Genomic DNA, 22,149 nt, shown 5'->3' on the forward strand with positions numbered 1-22,149 from the left:
TGACCCTTTGGCCTGCAAACTTTTTGTGAACGTTGGGGCTTCATGCTCCAACATTCATCCACTTCGCCCTTCTTTAGATCAAGGGTAGGTTGGAGACGATGCCAGAGGCACCTCCACCCAGCCTGCTAGGACCGCCAGAAAGTGGCAACCTCGCTGTAAAGTACTTCCTTGCTGAGAATCACTGGTGATGTTACACCTCATCCTGTCATTCAGGCATACAATTTTTTTCTTGAACACTGCTACTGTCCGGAACCACCTGACTCACCGGAGGGGTGTAGCAACTCCCTTCGCTGCCAAGAAGGGGCCCAGTGGGGTGGAGCCCCTTTTGATGCTTTGAAGGAGGCACTCCTGCTGCAAGCAGGAGCTCACTGGAGGTGCTAAAGGGGATGAGCCCCTTCACTGGAGGGTTAGGGCAAGCCCATACCTACCGCTGCCAACCTTCACTGAAGGGCCTCAACAGGGTGAGCCTCTCTGGGTGTCCTTTTCCTTTTTGGTGAGATGGGGCTCACAGGCCCCACGACCTGAAAAGAAGTGACTGGACCCGACCTCTGTACCGGATCGGATCCAGATCCAAATATAGTGTTGTAATTCTTTTTGTTATTAAAGGGTATTTTTGTACCCTAAAAGTATGTATTAGTTAAATACTCATACCCTAATACAATGAAAACACGCTGAACACTTTAACGTGTTGTTTTTCTGCAGCCTCTTTCCCATTATCGTGTTTTCTCTTTTCTTGCACAGGTGAACCTGGAGATCATCGTATTTTAACATGGTATCAGAGTAGTGTTAAACTGGGCCTGGGATTGTTTTTCCAGAAGGAATGACCACAGAGAGAAGATGATCTGATTTTTTCCTCAACCCCGATTTCTGCGTCTTCTCCCTCTTTTCTTCTCTGTTTTCAAATCTGGTAAGAACGTCAACATCTTCCTTCCCTTACCGCTTCTTCAGATTTATTTGTGCGTCTCCTTCCTCCTCCTCAGTTTCAGTTCTGAACCAATTTACTTTCTTCTTCAGATCTGAATCTCTAGAGATTCAGAATCAGTTAATCTATTCGAAAACCAAAGGGTCCTCATTTGGGTCTCTTGACGTCTTTTTTGAGTCTCTCGACGTGAAGAGACATCGATCAGTTTCTGGCAGTCGACCAGAATCCTATGCTTGCTGAAATTAATGTTTGTGAGTCTTCAGTTTGCATAATCGCTATCTCGAAATACTCGTATTCCTGTCTTTCATGTTTTTTGCCTAATCTGGAACCATTTTCTGTTGATAGTCAGTTTTCTTTACTGCCGATCTGAATATTATACTCTCTGAAATTCATATTTCTGCTATCTCAGTCTGCAATATTCTTTATCATGAAGTATTCATATTCTCGTTTCGTCTTTCTACTTAATCTGGAACTGCGTTAATGTTGATATTCAGTTAGTTGATCAGTTTTTCTTTCTGATCATACCCGAATACAATATATCTGTCATACTACCAAAATAAAAAAGGGACAGAATATTCGAGTAACTGAGTTTCTTATGAGTTAAAATTTTGGTTCAGAATTTTTTCTTGAAATTTCTCTTTCTTCCCACAATATCTTCCAATGAACTCAACTTTCCCACAGCCAGGCCTCTCCTCTAACTTTCTTAGCCAATTAGTCTCTGAAAAACTGAATAATTCAAATTTCTTGACCTGAAAAAGGCAGATTGTTCCTTTTATAAGGAGCCAGGATCTCTCTGGTCATCTCGATGGATCAGTCTCTCCCCCTCCAGAGTTCACTTCGCAGGAAAAGCAGGACGATAAAGGGGCGCAATCTATTGTTCTTCTAAAAAATCTAGATTATGTTGCTTTGATGAAAAGAGATCAAGCATTAGTGGCATACATCACCTCAACACTCTCACAAGAAGTTCTTGTAGCCATTCCCGATGATTGTTCAGCCAAAGAACTATGGGACAAGCTAGTTCAGACATATTCGCAGATCTCTGAAGCGAGAATCGTGTTTCTCAAGCGAGAATTTCAAATGCTGAAGAGAGATTCGATGTCTATTATGGAGTACTTGAATAAAATGAAAGGGATCACAGATCAGCTGACTATTGTAGGATGTCTCGTCAGTGATAAAGACAAGGTGCAACAGACCTTGAGTGGATTGGGGTCAGACTATCATGTTCTGGTGACGTCCTTGTTGTGTCTCCCAGACCTTCCAAAATTTGAAGATCTTCGTGCAAAGCTTCTGCAGTATGAAATGACCCTGAAAGGGTTTTCTGAGGACACCCATGCGCATTCAGGGACTCAGGATGTGCTGGCCACCAGACTGACCTATGGTAGTGGTAGATGAGAAAATTCTTTTCGAGGAAGGGGAGGACAAGGGAGAAATGCCTTTGGAGGTCGTGGTTTGCTTCCAACGCACAATATACAGGGACAAAGGTGTTAGAAAGTGACTTGGAATACATTGGGTTCAATAATGAACCCATACTTATGCACGTGGAGTGCAAATATACCCATTAAAGGGAAACAACATAAGCACATAATGTGCTAACACATAAAACCCATAAAAAGGGAAAAATATGACATAAAGTCATAAGTTGCATATCATTGAAGAATAATGGAGAAGGGGTAAAAACCCCATTACAATGGAGCATAAGCTCCCTCAAGAATACCAAATACAAAGGGGAAATCCCCTATTTATAAGCATGAAAAGGGACCACCTTGGGGGCTCCCAAAGGGGACGTTGGAGAGCCCCCAACGGTCACATTTGTGACCGTTGGGGGCTCCCAACGTCACTTTTGGGAGGCCCCCAATGTGGTACGAAATTCAAAAATATAAAAAACAAAAATTACAATGCATATTCCAATTGGAATATGCGTAAAATGCTAATTTACAAGAATACCCTTGAGGGTATTTTAGGAAGATAAAATATATATATTTATATATATATAAATAGAGATATGTATACATATATATATATGTATACGTATCTTTATATATATATATAAATATATATATGTACATTTAAGGATCAACATATTTTAACAAAAGGCCCATTCCTACTTGCTTCCTATGCAATAAGAAAGGGCATATTAAAGCAAATTGTTGGTTCTGTGAAAGTATCTTCAACAAAATACTATGATCAAGACCTTAATATTCTTGATAACAAATATGTGCAGACATGCACAATAAGAACACTTGTACATAAAAGCACAAAATCATAAACTCTCACAAATGCACCAAAGGCATAAAAATAAATATTCGAACTTTATTAGAAGCTTGGGCTTTAACTCAAAGCCATGAGAATACAAGAGGGGAGAGGCCCCTATTTATAACCAAACAAGGAGTCACATAGGGGGCTCCCAAGAGAGTCGTTGGGAGCCCCCAATGGTCACATATGTGACCGTTGGAGGCTCCCCAACGACTCTTTGGGGAGTCTCCCTATGTGGCACAAAATACAAAAAAAAAAAAGAAAGAAAGAAAAAGAAAAAGAAAAAGAAAAAGAAGAAAAATAAAAGAATTAAAAAAGTTACAATCATATTCCAAAATGGAATATGCGTAAAGTAAGTATTTACAGAAATACCCTTTTCGGGTGAACAATGAGACAAAAAAGAAATATATATTTATATATATAATACATATGTATATGTATCTCTCTCTATATATACGAGTATATATATACGAGATTACAAGGTTGATATACATAATTTAACACCCCCCCTCAAACTTAGGGCATGATAACCGAAAGTTTGCCAAGAAGAAAGTTGAATCGAGGTGCACATAAGGCTTTGGTGAAAAAGTCTGCCAACTGATATTCTGAAGTAACATAAGGTAGATCAATGACTTCTTTTGGATAGGCTTCACGAAGATAGTGACAGTCCATTTCAATGTGCTTAGTCCGCTCGTGGAAAATATGATTTTTGGCAATGTAAATTGCACTATTGTTATCACAGCATAGCTTAGTGGGCCCTTCAATAGTGATCTGTGTCTTCAAGCAGCTGATGGATCCATACAATTTCCATGGTAGTAGTTGCCATGACACGATATTCAGCTTCAGTTGATGATATGGACACTTTTTGTTGCTTCTTACATCTCCACGAAATCAGTGAGTCTCCTAAGAACACACAAAAACCAGTGGTGGAGTGACGGTTGTTTGGGTCACCTCCCCAATCAGAGTCAGTGTAAGCAATTAAATTTAAATCAGAAGAAGAAGACAGAAAAACTCCCTTATTTAGAGTATCCTTTATGTATCTTACGACTCGCAAGATGGCACTCATGTGAACGAAGGTTAGTGCATGCTGAAACTGGCTTGCAGTATGGACTGCATGAGAGATATCTGGTATGGTGATACTCAGATACATCAATGAACCAACAAGCTGTCTGTAGGGAGTAGGGTCTGAAAGGAGAACACCATCATCAATCTTCATTTTAGCTCCTACTATAGCAGGAGTTTCACAAACCTTTTCATCTGTAATACCTGATTTGTCAATGATCTCAGAAGCAAGTTTAGTTTGAAATAAAAAATACCCTATATGAGAGTATGTTACTTCAATACCCAAGAAATAAGTCAGAAAACCCAGATCAAACATTTCAAACTTATCTTTCAACATTGATTTTATGCTCTTAACCCCTTTAGAATCACTACCAGTTATGAGCATGTCATCCACATACAACAGTAAGATGACAATACCTGCATTGGATTTTCTAACAAACAAAGCAATATCAGTAAAATAGGATAAAAAATCATTTTCTATCATTACAAAATTAAACCTATCATACCAAGCCTTGGGGGCTTGTTTCAAACCATAAAGTGCTTTTTGAAGGCGAATCACCTTTCTCTTAGGAGTCTCCATTCCAGGAGGAGCATCCATATACACTTATTCAGTTAGATCTCCGTTTAGAAAGACATTCTTAACATCCATTTGATAGATGTTCCATTTGTTGATTGAGACAACAGTTATAAGACATCAGACAGTAACCATCCGAGCTATTGGAGCAAAGGTCTCCTCATAATCAATCACATATTCTTGACTATACCCCTTTGCAACCAGTCGAGCCTTATATCTTTCGAGGGATCCATCACTCTTAGTCTTAACCTTAAATACCCATCTACACCCTATTGTTTTCTTACCTCTAGGAAGGTCTTGAAATTCCCATGTCTTGGCTCTTCTCATAGCTCCGAATTCATTATCCATGGCGGTTATCCATTTAGGACATTTTCGTGCTTGCTCGAAGTTTCTAGGTTCTATGTAAGAATGAATGCCGCTTAGACAGACTCTATGTTTAGGTGAGAAGAATTCATATGAGATGAACCTAGAAGGAGTGTTTTTATGTCTTTCGGTCCTACGAAGGTTGTCCTCACTTTGAGGAGCAGTCCTACTAGCATCATCATATCTTTCAAGGGCACTTTTGAAGGTGTTTCTATCACTATGAGTATAGGTGATGGGATCCCTAGGAGGTTCCTCATCGACATGTTGAGGAAAAGGAGAGGACACAGGATTGGTTTCCCTGGTTTCATTATCACTTGAGTCATTCTGATTTGACTCATCATCACTAGTATCATCACTTTCAGTTAACAGATCAAATAAAAAAGAATAATCTACGTTTTCGTCATTAGATTCAAGGTTTTCGAAACCACTAAGATTTTTCAAAAACCTTACATTTCTGGAAACATATAATTTGTCATTTTTAAAATCATAACATCGAAAACCTTTTTGGGTTTCGGAATAACTAAGAAAGGCTCAAGGAATGGCCTTTGGGGAAAGTTTGTCGTTTTTATCAGTAAGAACAAAACATTTACATCAAAAAACCCTTAGCCTGCTATAATCAGGTTCTTTCTCATACAAATTTTCAAATGGAGAAATCTTGTTTAAATTTTTTGATGGAAGTCTATTTATAAGATAGACGGACGCGAGGGCTGCATCAGCCCAGAGTGTTTTTGGAATATTTTTTGAAATAAGCAAGGTTCTAGTTGTTTCAATAATATGCCTATGCTTTCGTTCAGCTAACCCATTTTGTTGTGGGGTTTTAGGACAAGATTTTTGATGAAGGATACCATAGCTTTCAAGATAACTCTTGAATTCGTTTGAAAGGTATTCACTACCAGTCAGATCTAAGAATTTTTAAACTTCCATTGAATTGGTTAAAAACCATCATATGAAAAGTTTTAAAAGTGAAAAACACTTCATGTTTATGCTTAAGAAAATATATCCAACAAAATCTAGTGTAATCGTCCATAAAAATCACATAGTATGAGAATCCTCCTTTAGATATCACAGGAGCCGGACCCCATACATCAGAATGAACAATTTCAAAGGGTTTTGTTGTAAACATGGATCTTTGTGAGAAAGGTATACTTTTCATTTTCCCAAGAATGCATTCATTACATACAAAATCCTCTTTACAAAGATGTTTAATAAAAGGCAAATAAGAGATTTTAACAATGTTGGAATGTCCCAGTCTCTTATGCCACACATGAATATCTTTGTTTTGAGCAACATTACAAATTTGATTTTTGGGAACTTGAAGAAAATCAACATAGTAGAGGTCTCCTTTCCTAGAGCCTTCTCTAATCAATCTCCCGGACCGGCGATCTTGTATCCAACATTTGTTAGAAGAAAATTTTATATCGCAACCATGGTCCGAGAGTTGAGAAAGCTAAAGTAAATTTAAATTTAGTTTTGGTATAGGACGGATTTTTGGAATAAAGAAATCTTGTTTTTCAAAATTACTTATTCCTTTAATTTCAAGAGGTGTTCCATCCGCCGTTGAGACAAAATATGGAAGAGAATTTTTAGAAAACTCGAAAAGAGAACAAGCACTCGGGGTCATGTGAAAGGATGCACCGGAATCTAGAAGCCAAGATGTCTTACCGGGTGGTGAGGAAGTAGACATAGCGGCTCCGGAAATTCCTCATTTGAGAAGGGGTTGTAAAGCTTCTACAATTTTTTGAAGGGAAAGAGACCCATTTGACGATGAAGGTTGTTCTTCCGGTTGAGATGTCATAGCCGTTGCAATCAATTTCTTCCATTTTGGACAAATAGGTTTAATGTGCTCCGGTTCTTTACAAAAATGACATGTAAGCTTGCTATAGTCCCTCTTTGCTCCTTGACCACTTGAGTTTTGATTCTTGAAGTAAGGGGGTTGTAGGTCCTTAAATTGCTCCCCGGTCTTGAGACAACATTAACACCTTCATTTTCTTCATTGTTGAAAGGTCTAGCAAGAATACTTGGGTTGCTCTTGCTTATACCCATCCGAGTCTCTTCCCCACTAAGTTTAGTAATTACATCTTCAAGAGAGGGGGAAGTGAAAGCGGATAAAAGAGAAGATCGGATTTGTTCAAATTCGGGCCTAAGCCCATTCAAAAAGTTGAAAAATCTATCTTCTTTCATTTGTTTATGGCGGAACTCTATGGCTTCACCACTCCACTTAGGTTCGAGCATAGCAAGCTTGTCCCAAATAGAAGAGAACTCGGCAAAATACTCTCTTATAGTCATCTCCTCTTGTTGAAGCGTTAGTTTTTGGAGATAGTACTTATGGGACAAAACCCTAGAGGTGTACATCTTCTCAAGATATTCCCATGCTTGAGAAGCCTTTTTGAACTTGATGATATTTGCATTAATTTTCGTTTCTACGGACGAAAACATCTAAGAGAGGATTTTAAAATTCCTTATTTCCCATTCTTCATGCTTTTTCGTATATTCTTCAAGAGCCTTGGTCCTTTCATCACCTTCAAGAATTTTTATCTCTCCTTTTTCTAGCGAGGTTATCTTGGGTTCTGGTTCGGGAATCAAGCCTTGGACATAGCCCCAAAGTCTTTTTCCTTTGATGTGAGCTTCCATATTTCTGGCCCAAACATGATAGTTGGACCCATTGAGTTTGAACCCAAGAGAGAAATGAGAGTCTTTTTCACCTATTAGAGAGGAAAGATGATGAAAAACAATACGTACCTTAAGGGTTTCTCAAGTCTTTCTTGATAAAAGAGGCTTCTAAAATATTGCCCGAAGAAGATGATCCACTCCAAAAAACAATAGCTTGAAGGCACGTTTTTTGAGGCACTAAAAAATGAACAAACGCACAATCCTTCTTCAAACGAGGCTCTGATACCATGTGAAAGTATCTTCAACAAGATACTATGATCAAGACCTTAATATTCTTGATAACAAATATGTGCACACATGTACAATAATTCCATTATTAATATTATTAGTGTTTATGCTCCTCAAGTAGGTTTAGATGATTCCATTAAGTGTCAATTTTGGGAAGATTCAGATGGAGTAGTACAAGGGATATCTTATGGAGAAAGGCTTTTTATCGGCGGTGACCTTAATGGGCATTAGTAGGGATGGTTTTGAGAGTATCCATGGAGGCTATGGTATAGGAGAAATAAACGAAAGTGGAGAAAGGATTTTAGATTTTGGTTTGTCCTATGATATGATCTTAGCAAACACTTGGTTTAAGAAGAGGGAGTCTCACTTAGTAACATTTAAAAGTAGGGTTAATATGAGTCAGATAGATTTTTTCCTACTTAGAAAGAGAGATAGGGGTTGTTGCATCGATTGTAAGGTTATACCGGGAGAAAGTGTAGCTACACAACAGTCTTAATTTTAGATCTTAGAATTAGATAATGCCGCAAAAGGGATAGACATAGGATAGATCCTAGAATTAAGTGGTGGGCACTGAAAGGAGCTAAACAAGGAATGTTTGTAGAGCAGGTAGTTAAGGAAGCTGATTGGTATCTCGGGGAGGATTCAGAATCAATGTGGAATAAGATAGCGGGTGGCATGAGAAATGTGGCTAAGGAGGTATTGAGTGAGTCTAAAGGCGGTGCACCGCTAGGTAAGGATACATCGTGGTGGAACGAGGATGTCAAATTAGCTATTAAAGTTAAAAGAGAGTGTTATAGAAATCTAAGAGTCGTGATAAAGAGAATTTGGAGAAGTATATGATAGCAAAGAAGGAAGCTAAAAAAGTAGTTCGGAACGCGATGGATAAGATATATAAAGAGGTTTATGATAAGTTGGATACCAAAGAAGGCGAGAAGGATATTTATAGGCTTGCAAAGATGAGAGATGCTTGGGAGAGAAAGGTTTAGAATGATTGACAAATCTTTTTAACAAGATTTGGCGGACAAATAAGATGCTTAATGAGTGGAGGAAGAGTACTTTGGTGCCTCTATATAAAAATAAGGGTGATATACAAGATTGCACAAACTATCGTGGTATAAAACTCATGAGTCATACTATGAAACTTTGAGAGAGGGTGATTGAGTCTAGGTTGAAGAAGGTTGTCATGATATCGGAGAATCAATTTGGTTTTATGCCTGGAAGATTAACTATGGAAGCTATACATCTTCTTAGACAACTTATCGAGAGAAATAGATAGAGGAACAAAGATTTGCATATGGTTTTTATTGATTTAGAGAAGGCATACGATAGAGTACCTAGGGACGTTCTCTGGTGGACAATGATGAAGAAAGGTGTTTCTCTCAAGTACATTAAAATAATTAAAGATATGTATGAAGGAGTAGTAACCAATGTCCGCACTTGTGGAGGGGTGACAACCAATTTTCCTATAACGGTTGGGTTCCATCAAGGATCTGCTTTAAGCCCTTTCCTATTTGCTATAGTGATGGATGAGCTTACGAGATCAATTCAAGAAAATGTGCCGTGGTGTATGTTGTTTGTTGATGATATTGTTTTGATTGATGAGTCTAGAGATGGGGTTAATGCTAAGTTAGAATTATGGAGACAGACATTGGAAGCAAGAGGTTTTAAGTTGAGTAAGAGTAAGACAGAATACATGGAATGTCGGTTTAGTAAGCAACAAAGTAATGATGGGAGTGTAGTGAAGCTTGGTGAGCAAGAAATATCGGTGGATGATTGTTTCAAATATTTGGGATCTATCATTCAAAAGTATGGAGAAATTGATGGAGATGTAGATCATAGGATAAAGATTGGGTGAATGAAATGGAAAAGTGCAACTGGAGTGTTGTGCGATCGTAGAATGTCATTGCGGTTGAAGGGAAAGTTTTATAGGACGACTATTAGGCCCGCTTTACTATATGGTACGGAATGTTGGGCTGCCAAGAGACATCATATTCAAAAAATGAGTGTAGCTGAGATGCGTATGCAGAGATGGATGTGTGGAAATACAATAAAAGATAAGATTCGGAACGAGGAGACACGTAAGAAGGTAGGTGTTGCACCCATTGAAAATAAGATGAGAGAGAATCGTTTATGGTGGTTTGGACATATTCGGCGAAGGCCTAATGATGCTCCAGTTAGTGTAAATTTTACCTATGAACAGACGTGTTCTGTTCAGATCGAGAGAGAGAGAGAGAGAGAGAGAGAGAGAGAGAGAGAGAGAGAGAGAGAGAGAGAGAAGCTTCTGCAATCGGCAGCCTCAATTAACTTGTTAGCTGCAACAATACATCATTAGGTTTAATAGGGTTACAATCATTTTACAATGACGAAGGTGCCCTTCATTAGTTGCACATGTTACATTTAAAATACAAAACAGAACTCGTGAATGGATATGGATCCTTTATCGGATCCATATCCATTCTATATTCTAATACCCTCCCTCAAGTTGTGCATGGGAGTGAACCATGTGCAACTTGTTCTTCAGATTCCAGAAACAGTGTCTGGTAAGACCTTTTGTAAACATATCGGCAACTTGGTCTTCTGAAGGCACATAAACTGGTTCAATCTCTTTGTCTGCTATCTTTTGTCTGATGAAATGTTGATCAATCTCAATATGCTTAGTCCGACTGTGATGGATAGGGTTGAATGCAATTTGTATAGCACTTCTATTATCACACATAAGTGTCAAATTTGAGATATCCTCTCCCATCTCTGCAAGTAGATGCCTAATCCAGGTCACCTCTGCTGTGGCAGCTGCCATAGATCTATACTCTGCCTCTGTGCTAGATCTTGCTACAGCCTTCTGTTTTCTGCTACTCCATGAGACAAGATTTCTCCCAATGAAAACGCAATATCCTGAAACAGACCTTCTCTCATCTGGATCCCCTGCCCAGTCTGCATCTGTATAGGCCAGTATGTCATGTTTTGGTGTCTTCCATGAAGATTGAATATATATGAGTCCATCACCCACCGTTCCTTTTAGATAGCGAAGGATGCGTTTGACAGCATCCATGTGACCAGTTTTTGGTTCATGCATGAATTGAGACACTTGATTAACAGAGTATACAATGTCTGGTCGAGTAAAAGGTATTGCAACATACCCACTAAACTGCGATATTTAACTGCATCAGGATATAACTCACCATCACAAATACTGAGCTTTTGGTTGACAACACTGGGTGTGGGTAGAAGTTTACAATCTGTCATTCCTGCTTTAGCCAGAAGATCAAGAGTGTATTTGTGTTGAGTTAATGACATTTTTTCATCTTGTCTGTCCACCTCTACACCAAGAAAATATCTCAGTTCCCCAAGGTCTTTCATTTTGAACCGCATACTCAACAAAGCTTTAATTTGTTGAATGTGGTCTGGAGCATTACCAATGATCACAATATCATCAACATATATGAGTAAGAAAACCACAGTGGTACTATTCCTGTATATAAACAGAGAATGGTCAAGTTGGGAACGAAAGAAACCATGTTTCTGAATTTCTAAGGAAAAGCTTTCAAACCATGACCTAGAAGCTTGCTTCAACCCATACAAAACTCTGGTTAATTTGCATACATATTCTTTTGTGTCTCCCTCTGCATAACCTTGAGGTTGCTCCATGTAAACCTCTTCCTTTAAGTCCCCATGAAGAAATGCATTCTTAACATCAAGCTGACTAAGGGTCCAACCTTGTTCAATTGCCAAACCAAGAATAATGCGAATAGTTCCCATTTTTACCACTGGGCTAAATGTCTCGTCATAATCCTGACCATATTCTTGAGTGAAACCCTTGGCAACAAGACGTGCCTTGTACCATTCAATACTACCATCCGGTTTATATTTAATTTTATATACCCATTTGCATCCAACGACATTTTTATCTGAAGGACGGCCAACTATCTCCCATGTTTGACACTCGTGAAGTGCCTCAATCTCCTCATTCATCGCTTCAATCCATTTGTTGGATTGGATAGCTTGATGAAAACCAAGTGGTTTATCGTGTTTTTCAATCTTGGATAGGAAAATTTGAAAGTCCATAGAAAAGTTGTCATAACTAACCCATTTTTCAATGGGATGCCTTATCCTGCCTGATCTTCTCGGTGCTTCTCTGTTATTGGACGATGCAATGTGTTCTTCAACAGGTTCATTTGTTCGCTCTTTGGGTCTCCTGGTATACACATTACCTTTGTATCTCAGACATTCTGTTTGTGATGCATCATCCGAAACCGTCTCCCCATGTATGCTTTCAGGGGTTAAAGTAGTATGTTCGCCAGTTTGTGAAATAAGTTCTGCACTAAGCCATGGGTCATACCAATCAGCAACTGCACCAATATGTTCACGATTGGCGTCTGCTTCTTTTCCCAGAAAACTATTTTCATCAAAAACAACATTTCTGGAAATTCTTATCTTCTTGTTGACGGGATCATAGCACCTGTAACCCTTGTATTCATCTGCATAACCTACAAATTGGCAAATAGAGGCTTTGTCCTGGAACTTAGTCCTCATGGATTTGTCAATATGTACATAACATGTGCATCCAAAAACTCGTAACTCATTATAATCGGGATGTGCCCCAAAGAGAACATCATAGGGAGATTGATTTTCAAGAATGGGCATAGGAAGGCGATTTATCACATGAGTGGCAGTGTGAAAAGCTTCAGTCCAAAGACTAATGGGTAAGTTACTCCCATGTATCATACTCATTGCGCTTTCCACAATATGTCTGTGTTTACGTTCAGCAATTCCATTTTGTTGTGGAGTGTACGGGCAAGAAACTCTACGATGCATCCCATTATTTTGGAGAAAATCAAAAAATTCTTTGGAGGAATACTCACCACCTCCATCACATTGGAGAATTTGAATATTTTGAGAGAATTGATTTTTAACATAGGCATGAAAGTGACGGAAAATGAGAAAAACCTCTGATTTGTGTTTCATGAAAAATAGCCAGGTAAAACGAGAGAAACTGTCAATGAAGGATACATAATATTTACTTCCAGAAGAAGAAGAATTGGGGGCTGTGCCCCAAACATCTGAACATATTATTTCAAAGGGCATGGAGGCTCTTTTATTTATTTGATGAAAAGGAAGTACATGACTTTTGCAAACCTGACAACTAGGACATATTTTATCCTTCACTGAAGGTGAAACAGACTCTGAAAGAAAACCATTTGACACTAACTTTTCAATAAAGACTTGACTACAATGACCAAGACGAGAATGCCAGAGATCTGACTTATTGCATTTGGATGTACTTAGGATGCTTTTAGAGACGAGATCAGACTTGAGCTTCATAATACTGGAGGCTGGATCTTCATTAAAGACATACATGTCTCCACGTCGCTCTCCCTTAGCGAACATCTCCTTCGTTTGAAGATCCTTGACAAAGACAAAAGTAGGAGTAAATTCTACAGATGAATTGGTAGAATCAACAAGTTTAGAGACAAAGACAATATTTTTCTTTATATTTGGTGCATGAACAACATCAGATAAAGGGATAGATGACTCAGACAAAGGAATGAGGACGTTGCCTATGTTTGAAATAGGGTGGTGAGTCCCATCTCCAGTTACAATGTTAGATTTTCCAAAATATGGAGTCAAAGTAGAGAACTTACCTGCATTGCCAGTCACATGGGTTGCTGCCCCAGAGTCAACATACCATATTCCATCATCATTTTGCTTCAGATTCAAGTTGGCCATTGCAGATAGTAGAAGATCCTTAGCATCATCACTGACCCGAAATGTACCTGCAGTTCCTGATGTACCAACATTTCTAGTGTTTTGCATTCTATTCCGATTTTGTGGGTTGAACCAGCAGTTAGCTTTGATGTGACCTCGTTTGTTACATTGGTAGCATGTGGGAACATTCCTTGAAAAACTAGCAGTGGAATTTGGTGGTGTAGGTAGTAACCCACGTCCACCCTGGATTGGATTTCCCTTGCCTCTGCCCCGTCCTCCTCGTGCACGATCAGCTATCACCCCTGTGGCAAGAACCGCATGCGTAGATGATTGTCCCGTTGAAGCTTCAGACATGCTTTTCAGTGTCATCTCATACTGAAAGAGTTTGGCGCGTAATTCCTCAAAACTGAGCAACGTAGGCAAGCACAATAAGGATGTAACAAGAACATGATATTCTGAACCCAGTGCATTTAGTGTCTGTTGCACCTTTTCTTTATCTGATACTGGATACCCAACCATAGCTAATTGATCTGTGATGCTTTTGACTTGATTCAAGAATTCAATAATGCTCATTGTACCCTTTTTTAACATTTGAAATTCGCGTTTAAGAAACAATACTTTAGCCTCTGATATCTGAGAGTAGGTCTGAGCTAAAGCCTCCCACAAAACTTTAGATGTGCAATCATCAGGAATGAAAATCAGGACTTCTTGTGACAATGTGGAAGTGATGTACGCGACGAGGGCCTGATCGCGCTTCATCCAAGCAACAAATGCAGGGTTGCGAATAATCTTCGGCAATCCTCCATCATCTTTGTCTTCAGTTGTGAAAAATTCTAGAGGCATTGGAGTGGATCCATCCAAGTGGCCTGAAAGATCTTGGCTCCGAATAAAAGGAGCGATCTGCCTTTTCCAAGTCAGATAGTTGTTGGTGGCTAGCTTTTCTGAAACTAATTGCCCCAGGAAACTGGAAGAGAGACCCGAATTGACGGAAGAGTCCATTTGAAGATTTGTTGACAGGAATGGAAACGAAAAACACTAGTGGCTGAAGCTGGCCTGTTTTATCATAAACTGACAGTTATGACAGAATATGTTGGGACAGGCGTGGCAGCAGTAACGACAATCAGATCTTGGCAAGTGAGAGTGAAATCAGATCACTAACGTGACATATAGAAGCAAAGAAAATTTTTGGGCAAGAAACAGAAATGAAAGAATGTTTTAGAATAGGCGTGACGACAAAATCCAGATTAACACTAATGTGAATCTGGTTTCTTTCGTAGGAGAGTGGAACCAGATTCACTCTGGAAGGGACTTGGGTTTATGAAACTAAAGGTGAACTCGACTTTTGCAGGAAAGGGAATCTAGCAATTCCAAAACAGCTGTGACAGAATTCCAAAACAGCTGAAGATAAAAAGTAAGAAGAATCCAGCAAAAAATGGGGACAGGAAGAAAATAAAAGACAACAAAGATATTTTCAAAAGAATATCAAGAATTGCAAAACAGCTGAAGATAGAGAATAAGAAGAATACCAGAAAATGGGGACAGGATGAAAGTAAAAACAGCAAAGAGACCTGTTGGCAGCAAGGAGAAGTAGACTTTTACATCGACTGGGCAAGCCTGTCACGCAGCAGAAGTTTCGTGGCTCGCTGACGGTAAGAACTTGATCTTCACGTCGACTGAGCAGAACCCTTCACGCCCAGAGGAAAAATCTGTCACGCAGCAGAAGTTTCGTGGCTCGTTGACGGTAAGGAGAACTCGATCTTCACGTCGACTGAGCAGAACCCTTCACGCCCAGAGGATCCTCTGCTCTGATACCATGTAAATTTTACCTATGAACAGACGTGTTCTGTTCAGATCGAGAGAGAGAGAGAGGGAGAGAGAGCGAGAGAGAGAGAGAGAGAGAGAGAGAGAGAGAGAAGCTTCTGCAATCGACAGCCTCAATTAACTTGTTAGCTGCAGCAATACATCATTAGGTTTAATAGGGTTACAATAATTTTACAATGACGAAGGTGCCCTTCATTAGTTGCACATGTTACATTTAAAATACAAAATAGAACTCGTGAATAGATATGGATCCTTTATCGGATCCATATCCATTCTATATTCTAATAGTTAGAAGGATGGAGAAATGGGAAAATATATTAGTTAAAAGAGGTTGGGGTAGGCCTAGGAAGACATGGATGGAGGTGATAGGAAAGGATATGAATGCTTTGAACCTCACCAAGGACATGGCATTGGATAGAAATGATTGGAGGAGAAGGATTCATGTGGAAGACCCATAATGATTTTCTTTTTTGGTTGATATCGCCGACCCCAATTATTTTGGGATGAAGGCGTAGTTGTTGTTGTATGCACAATAAGAACACTTGTGCATAAAAGCACAAAATCATAAACTCTCACAAATGCACCAAAGGCATAAAAATAAATATTTGAACTTTATTAGGAGCTTGGGCTTTGACTCAAAGCCATGAGAATACAAGAGGGGAGAGGCCCCTATTTATAACCAAACAAGGAGCCACATAGGGGACTCCCAAGAGAGTCGTCCCAACAGTCATATATGTGACCGTTGGAGGCTCCCCAATGACTCTTTGGGGAGCCTCCATATGTGGCACAAAATACAAAAAATAAAAAAGAAAGAAAGAAAAAGAAAAAGAAGAAAAATAAAAGAATTAAAAAAGTAACAATCATATTCCAAAATGGAATATGCGTAAAATAAGTATTTATAGAATTACCCTTTTCGGGTGAACAATGAGACAAAAAAGAAATATATATGTATATGTATATGTATCTCTCTCTCTCTCTATATATGAGTATATATATATACGAGATTACAAGGTTGATATACATAATTTAATAGGTTCAACCCTCAAAATAAGGGAAAAACCCTACAAGCAGAGGCTAAGAGGGATGGAGAAGTAAAGGAGTTTCTATTGGCAGCCTTGGCATGCTTGAACATGAAACAAAATGATAAAGGTATTTGGTATGTTGACTCCGGAGCTGCGACCCACGTTTCGGGTGATGCGGGTAAGCTCTTGAATCTTACTCCTTATGTTGGAAAAAATAGCATAGTCACAGGAGATGGTTCTCATCACTCCATCTCACATATTAGAAATGCCATTATACCTATGTCCAAATCGTCTCTTAATCTTTCAAATGTTATTCATGCTCCTAATATTCAGAAGAATATTGTTTCTGTCTCAAAACTTGTTGATGATGTTAATGCCTCAGTTGAATTTACTCCCTCTTCTGTTTATGTCAAGGATCTTTGCACGAGGGAGACATTCGCTGAGGGAAAGAGATGTGGTAACATGTACATCTTCCAAGAAGATCCCTCATTCTCACTTTATTCTGCCTGTTCATCCTTGAAGCCTCATCAGCATCCATCTTTTGTTTCTTCCGATTATGTGTTTGCCATTTCTGAATGTAATAAGCCAACTCTTTGGCATAGTCGTTTGGGTAATTGTGGTCGTCATTTTATTGAAAAACTTGTCTTGAATAATTTCATTCCCAGGTCCAGTCTGAGTCCAAAAGTCAGTGATACAAAGTGTCCTAATTGTCACTTATGTAAGAGTCGTGTTTTGCCTTTCAATTCAATCAATAAGAGAGCTTCAATGCCCTTTGAGGTCATATGTTCTGATGTCAGGGGTCCTGCCTCAATTGCTTCTGTTTCTGATAGTAAATATTACCGTATTTTCATTGATAGCTATTCACGCTATACTTGGATATTTTTTATGAAACACAAGTAAGAAGTTTTTGGATTGTTCCAAAAATTTCACTCATTTGTCAGAAATCATTTCTCTACAATCATTCTAAATTTCTAATGTGATGAAGGAGGTGAATTCTCTTCTAACGATTTTGTTAGTTTCCTTCAGCATAATGAGATAAAGAGAAGAGTGTCTTGCCCACATACACCTCAACAAAATGGGATTGCTGAGAGGAAGCATCGACATATTGTTGAGAGTGCAATGAGCATGATGCATGAAAGTAATTTCCCTATCACCCTATGGACATAAGCTTTTCACTCCACAGTCTATGTGATAAATCGGCTGCCCATGACCATTTTAGAAAACAAGTCACCATTTTTCTTCTTATTTGGCGTTCATCCCGACTATCATGAATTACGTGCATTTGGATTAGTTTGCTATGTTCACATCAATGGTTCATTGAGACATATGTTTCAGGACAAAACCTTAAAGTGCAGGTTCTTGGGATATGCTGAAGACTACAAGGGATATAGGTGCTATGATCCATTAAGCAAACATGTCAAAATATCAAGAAATGTCGTGTTTGACGAGATGAATTTTGACAATCAACCTGCTAATCCAAACCTTCATGTTGCTACTCCAAGTCCCAGTGTTGAGGTGTACTATCCATGGTTAAATTCAGAACTCTTCTCCAATACTAGGGATGATTGTCCTACAGGTTGCAGTTTGGGAATCAACAGATGACTCTCAACCAGAAGAGGTTACTACACAAAACTTGGAGCCAGTAAGGTATAAGGGTATTGTCTACACCCGGTGTGAGAAAGGCCCCTCATCCATCCCTGGCACAGATGTTGGTCCTTCTACTTCCGCTCCACAGATGTTGGATGTCAGGAGATCCACCCGGACCCGACATCCGCTTGACAGGTGGGTAAGCTATAAAAAATTTTCTTTGGATTTTCAACTGTTCCTAACGTCCATAAATAAAGAAGATGAGCCTCTCACATTCTATCAAGCTACGAGTTTTGGAAGATGGATCGAAACGATGAATGAAGAAATGGAAGCCTTATATGAATGTCGTACATGGGAAGTTGTGCCTAGACCACTAAATATAAATGTGGTTGGGTCAAAGTGGGTGTGCAAGATAAAATATAAACCAAATGGGAGCATTGAAAGGTATAAAGCTAGACTTGTAGCTAAAGGGTTCACACAAGAACAAGGACATGACTTTGATGAAACTTTCAGTCCTGTTGTTAAGACGAGGACCATTCGTATTGTCCTGAGTCTAGCCATTGAACATGGATGGACATTGAGCCAACTAGATGTAAAAAATGCCTTTTTACATGGTGACCTAAAAGAGGATGTTTATATAGAGAAACCCACTGGGTACGCAGAACAAGATGCCAATCAGTATGTATGCAAGTTGAAAAGAGCACTCTATGGATTGAAACAAGCTTCTCGGTCATGCTTCAAGAGTTTTTCACTGGAAATACAGAAGCACGGTTTCTCTCAGTCTCTTCTAGATCACTTATTATTCATTCACAATGAACGAGATGTTACCACTCTTCTATTGATATACGTAGATGATATTATTATCATAGGGAACTGCAGAATAAATCAGAGATTCAAAATGAAGGATCTGGGAGATCTGCGGTATTTTCTTGGGGGTGGAAGTTGATAAGACATGTGATACCCTTACTCTTACTCAACACAAATACACAATGGATATTCTTAGTAGGGCAGACATGAAAGATTGTGAGCCATTAGCAACTCCCAATATCATCCATCAGAAACTGAGTTCTAAAGAAGAAGATTTATATGAGGATCCGACTAGGTATCGCAACATAGTTGGCATGCTGCAATACCTAACTTTTACTAGACCTGACGTAGTGTATTCGGTTAATCAGGTATCTCAGTTTATGCATGAACCTCATACACCGCACATGGAGGCAGTTAAGCGAATACTACAGTATTTAAAAGGTACAGTTGGTGATGACCTGGTGTACAGGAAAAGTGAATCAAATCAAGATGGCCATGAAATCATTATTTATGCTGATGCTGATTGGGAGGGTGACCTAGATGAACGACTGTCAGTATCTGGTTATTGTAGTTTCATTGGGTCAAACATGGTGTCTTGGAGCAGTAGAAAGCAAAAGGTGGTTGCTAGGTCGAGTACAGAGGCTGAATATAGATCGATGACTGCTGCCACTGTTGAGGCTACATGGATAAGACATCTCCTAGCAGAGATGGGAGAACCGATTGCTCGACCACTTCTGCTGTGAGATAATCAAAGTGCCATTAATATGTCTTTTAACCCCATCTATCACATTCGAGCCAAGCACATTAAGATAGATCAACATTTCGTCAGGAAAAAGGTTGAAGAAAAGGAGATTGAGCCTATGTTTGTGCGAACCGATGAGCAAGTTGCAGATATTTTCACCAAAGGGCTCACAAAAGACAAATTCTGGTTTCTGAAAAGCAAGTTGTTCATGGTTCAAGACCATGCACAACTTGAGGGAGGCTGAAAAGAAGTGATTGGACCCGACCTCTGTACCGGATCGGATCCAGATCCAAACATAGTATTGTAATTCTTTTTGTTATTAAAGGGTATTTTTGTACCCTAAAAGTATGTATTAGTTAAATACTCGTACCCTAATATAATGAAAACACGTTGAACACTTTAACGTGTTGTTTTTCTGCAGCCTCTTTCCCATTATCGTGTTTTCTCTTTTCTTGCACAGGTGTAACCTGGAGATCATTGTATTTTAACATTCTCTTCCCTCCTTCCCGTTGTTTTTATTGGGAGAGCTGATGTGGGGTTGATATCATTGGAAATCACCATGATCAAGGTCCAACCCCTCCCTGCTGGGACTCAAAGGGGCAGCACTCCCAGCAAGCATCAGAATCACTGCTGTTACTTTCTCCTTTTTTGATTGTTTGTTTTTCTCACACTAAACAAACATCAGAATTGGAATCACATGAGATTCGAAATCATGTGATTTTTGAATCTCATGAGATTGCAAATCTCATCTGATTTATTCACTTTTGCAAATTACAACCAAACATACATACCCTTGATGTTGGTGGGGCATTTGGCTGAGCTTTCTCTTTTGTTTGTTTTCTCTTATGTGCTCAAGTCTCTTGAGTGTAGTCTATATTGAAGTAGTTCAAGGTTTGAGAGATCTTTTGTTTCGAAAACCAGTATGCTTGACACATTGTATGGGGAGTTCTAACCATGACCTGGTTTCATGGATACTTCATTGGTCCCTTTGGTGACTGAGACTTGGTACAAACAATTTTTTTTTTGAAAATTTTGTCATGCTAATCATTTTTCTGGTTTGACAGTGAACTGCCATATGATCAGTGGTTTGGTGAGGTTTCGGAAGAGGCTATGCTTCGATTGAGTGGAAGAACTAAAATGATGAATGGGGAGCGGGATCTTAACAGTCCAACTGCATCTATATCAGCTCAGTCGATCTCTTCAATTAGATCTCATGGAAGCAACTAGTCATCAGTTAATGGTACCACTTGTGATCTATGGGGTCAGAGTAGGGTCATTGTGTTGCCTCGAAACAAGCCAATTCTTGATAGGCCTGCACATGTTCTGCCATTTTGTGGCAGTCATGTATAAATAGCAGACTGTTTATTCTTTTAACAAGCTGCCTTTGGTGTTTTAACCTGTGTAGGTTGCGATTATTTTTAGAGTTTAGGACGTCTTTTGCTTGCATTGGCCTAGCAAACCAATTTGAGATTGTAAATGTTATCCATTCTTTCTTTTTGTTAATGCTGTATTGTATCATTATCATGCATTGTGTCATGTTAGTTTGTATGTACAATTATTGAATTTCTGGCTGGGATGTGTTTCTGGTTTTTTGAGTGTACACCATTGATAAGAATTCTTTCCAATGGAAAGACCACATAAGGTGATGGATTCTCTGTTCTCAGCCCTCTCTCTGTGTTTGTGTGTTTGCACGTGCATACCCTGAATGAATTTCCTTTGTAGTTTCAATTAATCAGTCTTGGGAAAAGTAGAAGGAAAAATATAATGCGAGAAATTGCAGAAAGTAGAACAATTACAAATGGGAGACTGCAGAGATTGATCAGCACCTGTACATGATTAGCACGTCTATAGTCAAACCGCGTGGAGCATCACACCTCCCTGATACTAAACTGTAAACTGCAAAATAACATATCAAGTACCAATGGCATTTTATCGGGGGTGTCTGCCATTCAGACCTGTATTAGATTTCATAGTGCCGGTTTTAGTTAGTTAGCTCATTCAATCATATTGGATTCAGCCTAAATGATATCTGGATACAACGAAGCATACTTATATTTAGAAACTGGTTCAAAGATATTGTCATTCAAGCAACAATTGAAGTATATTAATATTTAGAAACTGTTTCAAATAGACTGTCAAACAAAAGTAGTCTACTTTATTTGTCAATGCTATTTTTTATTTCTTATTTTACTCTTTCATTGTATTCAAATGTGGGTGTCTATTAGTTTTGTATTAAGTGTATGGAATTTTAGCCCTTTCATTTATTTTGATCAAATTATTGTTTGTTGAGGATTTTGCATGGTTATAAAAAAATGTTTATGTAGCTTGCAAACTATTCATCATTTTTTTATAAGCAATTATTCATCAAATTTGAGATCTAGATGGTTCCATCTTT

The 22,149-nt window shown here is 38.8% G+C and overlaps 2 protein-coding genes across 2 annotated transcripts in view; one reads left to right on the forward strand and one right to left on the reverse strand.

Moving 5' to 3' along the window:
- LOC149829654 (exocyst complex component EXO84B-like) overlaps positions 1–20,994 on the forward strand; it is a 77,884-nt gene extending 56,890 nt beyond the window's left edge. The window contains exon 7 of the mRNA XM_090016063.1: positions 20,819–20,994. Coding sequence (XP_089872189.1) covers positions 20,819–20,981 — 163 coding nt within the window. The 3' untranslated portion in view covers positions 20,982–20,994. The remainder of the gene's footprint in view (positions 1–20,818) is intronic.
- The window catches only part of LOC149829655 (actin-interacting protein 1-2-like), a 151,009-nt gene that overhangs the window by 29,431 nt on the left and 99,429 nt on the right, over positions 1–22,149 (reverse strand). The gene's annotated exons all lie outside the window — the stretch shown is intronic.

The sequence above is a fragment of the Nuphar pumila genome, chromosome 8, assembly GCF_984573655.1.
Source record: "Nuphar pumila chromosome 8, dmNupPumi1.hap1.1, whole genome shotgun sequence".
NCBI lineage: Eukaryota > Viridiplantae > Streptophyta > Magnoliopsida > Nymphaeales > Nymphaeaceae > Nuphar > Nuphar pumila.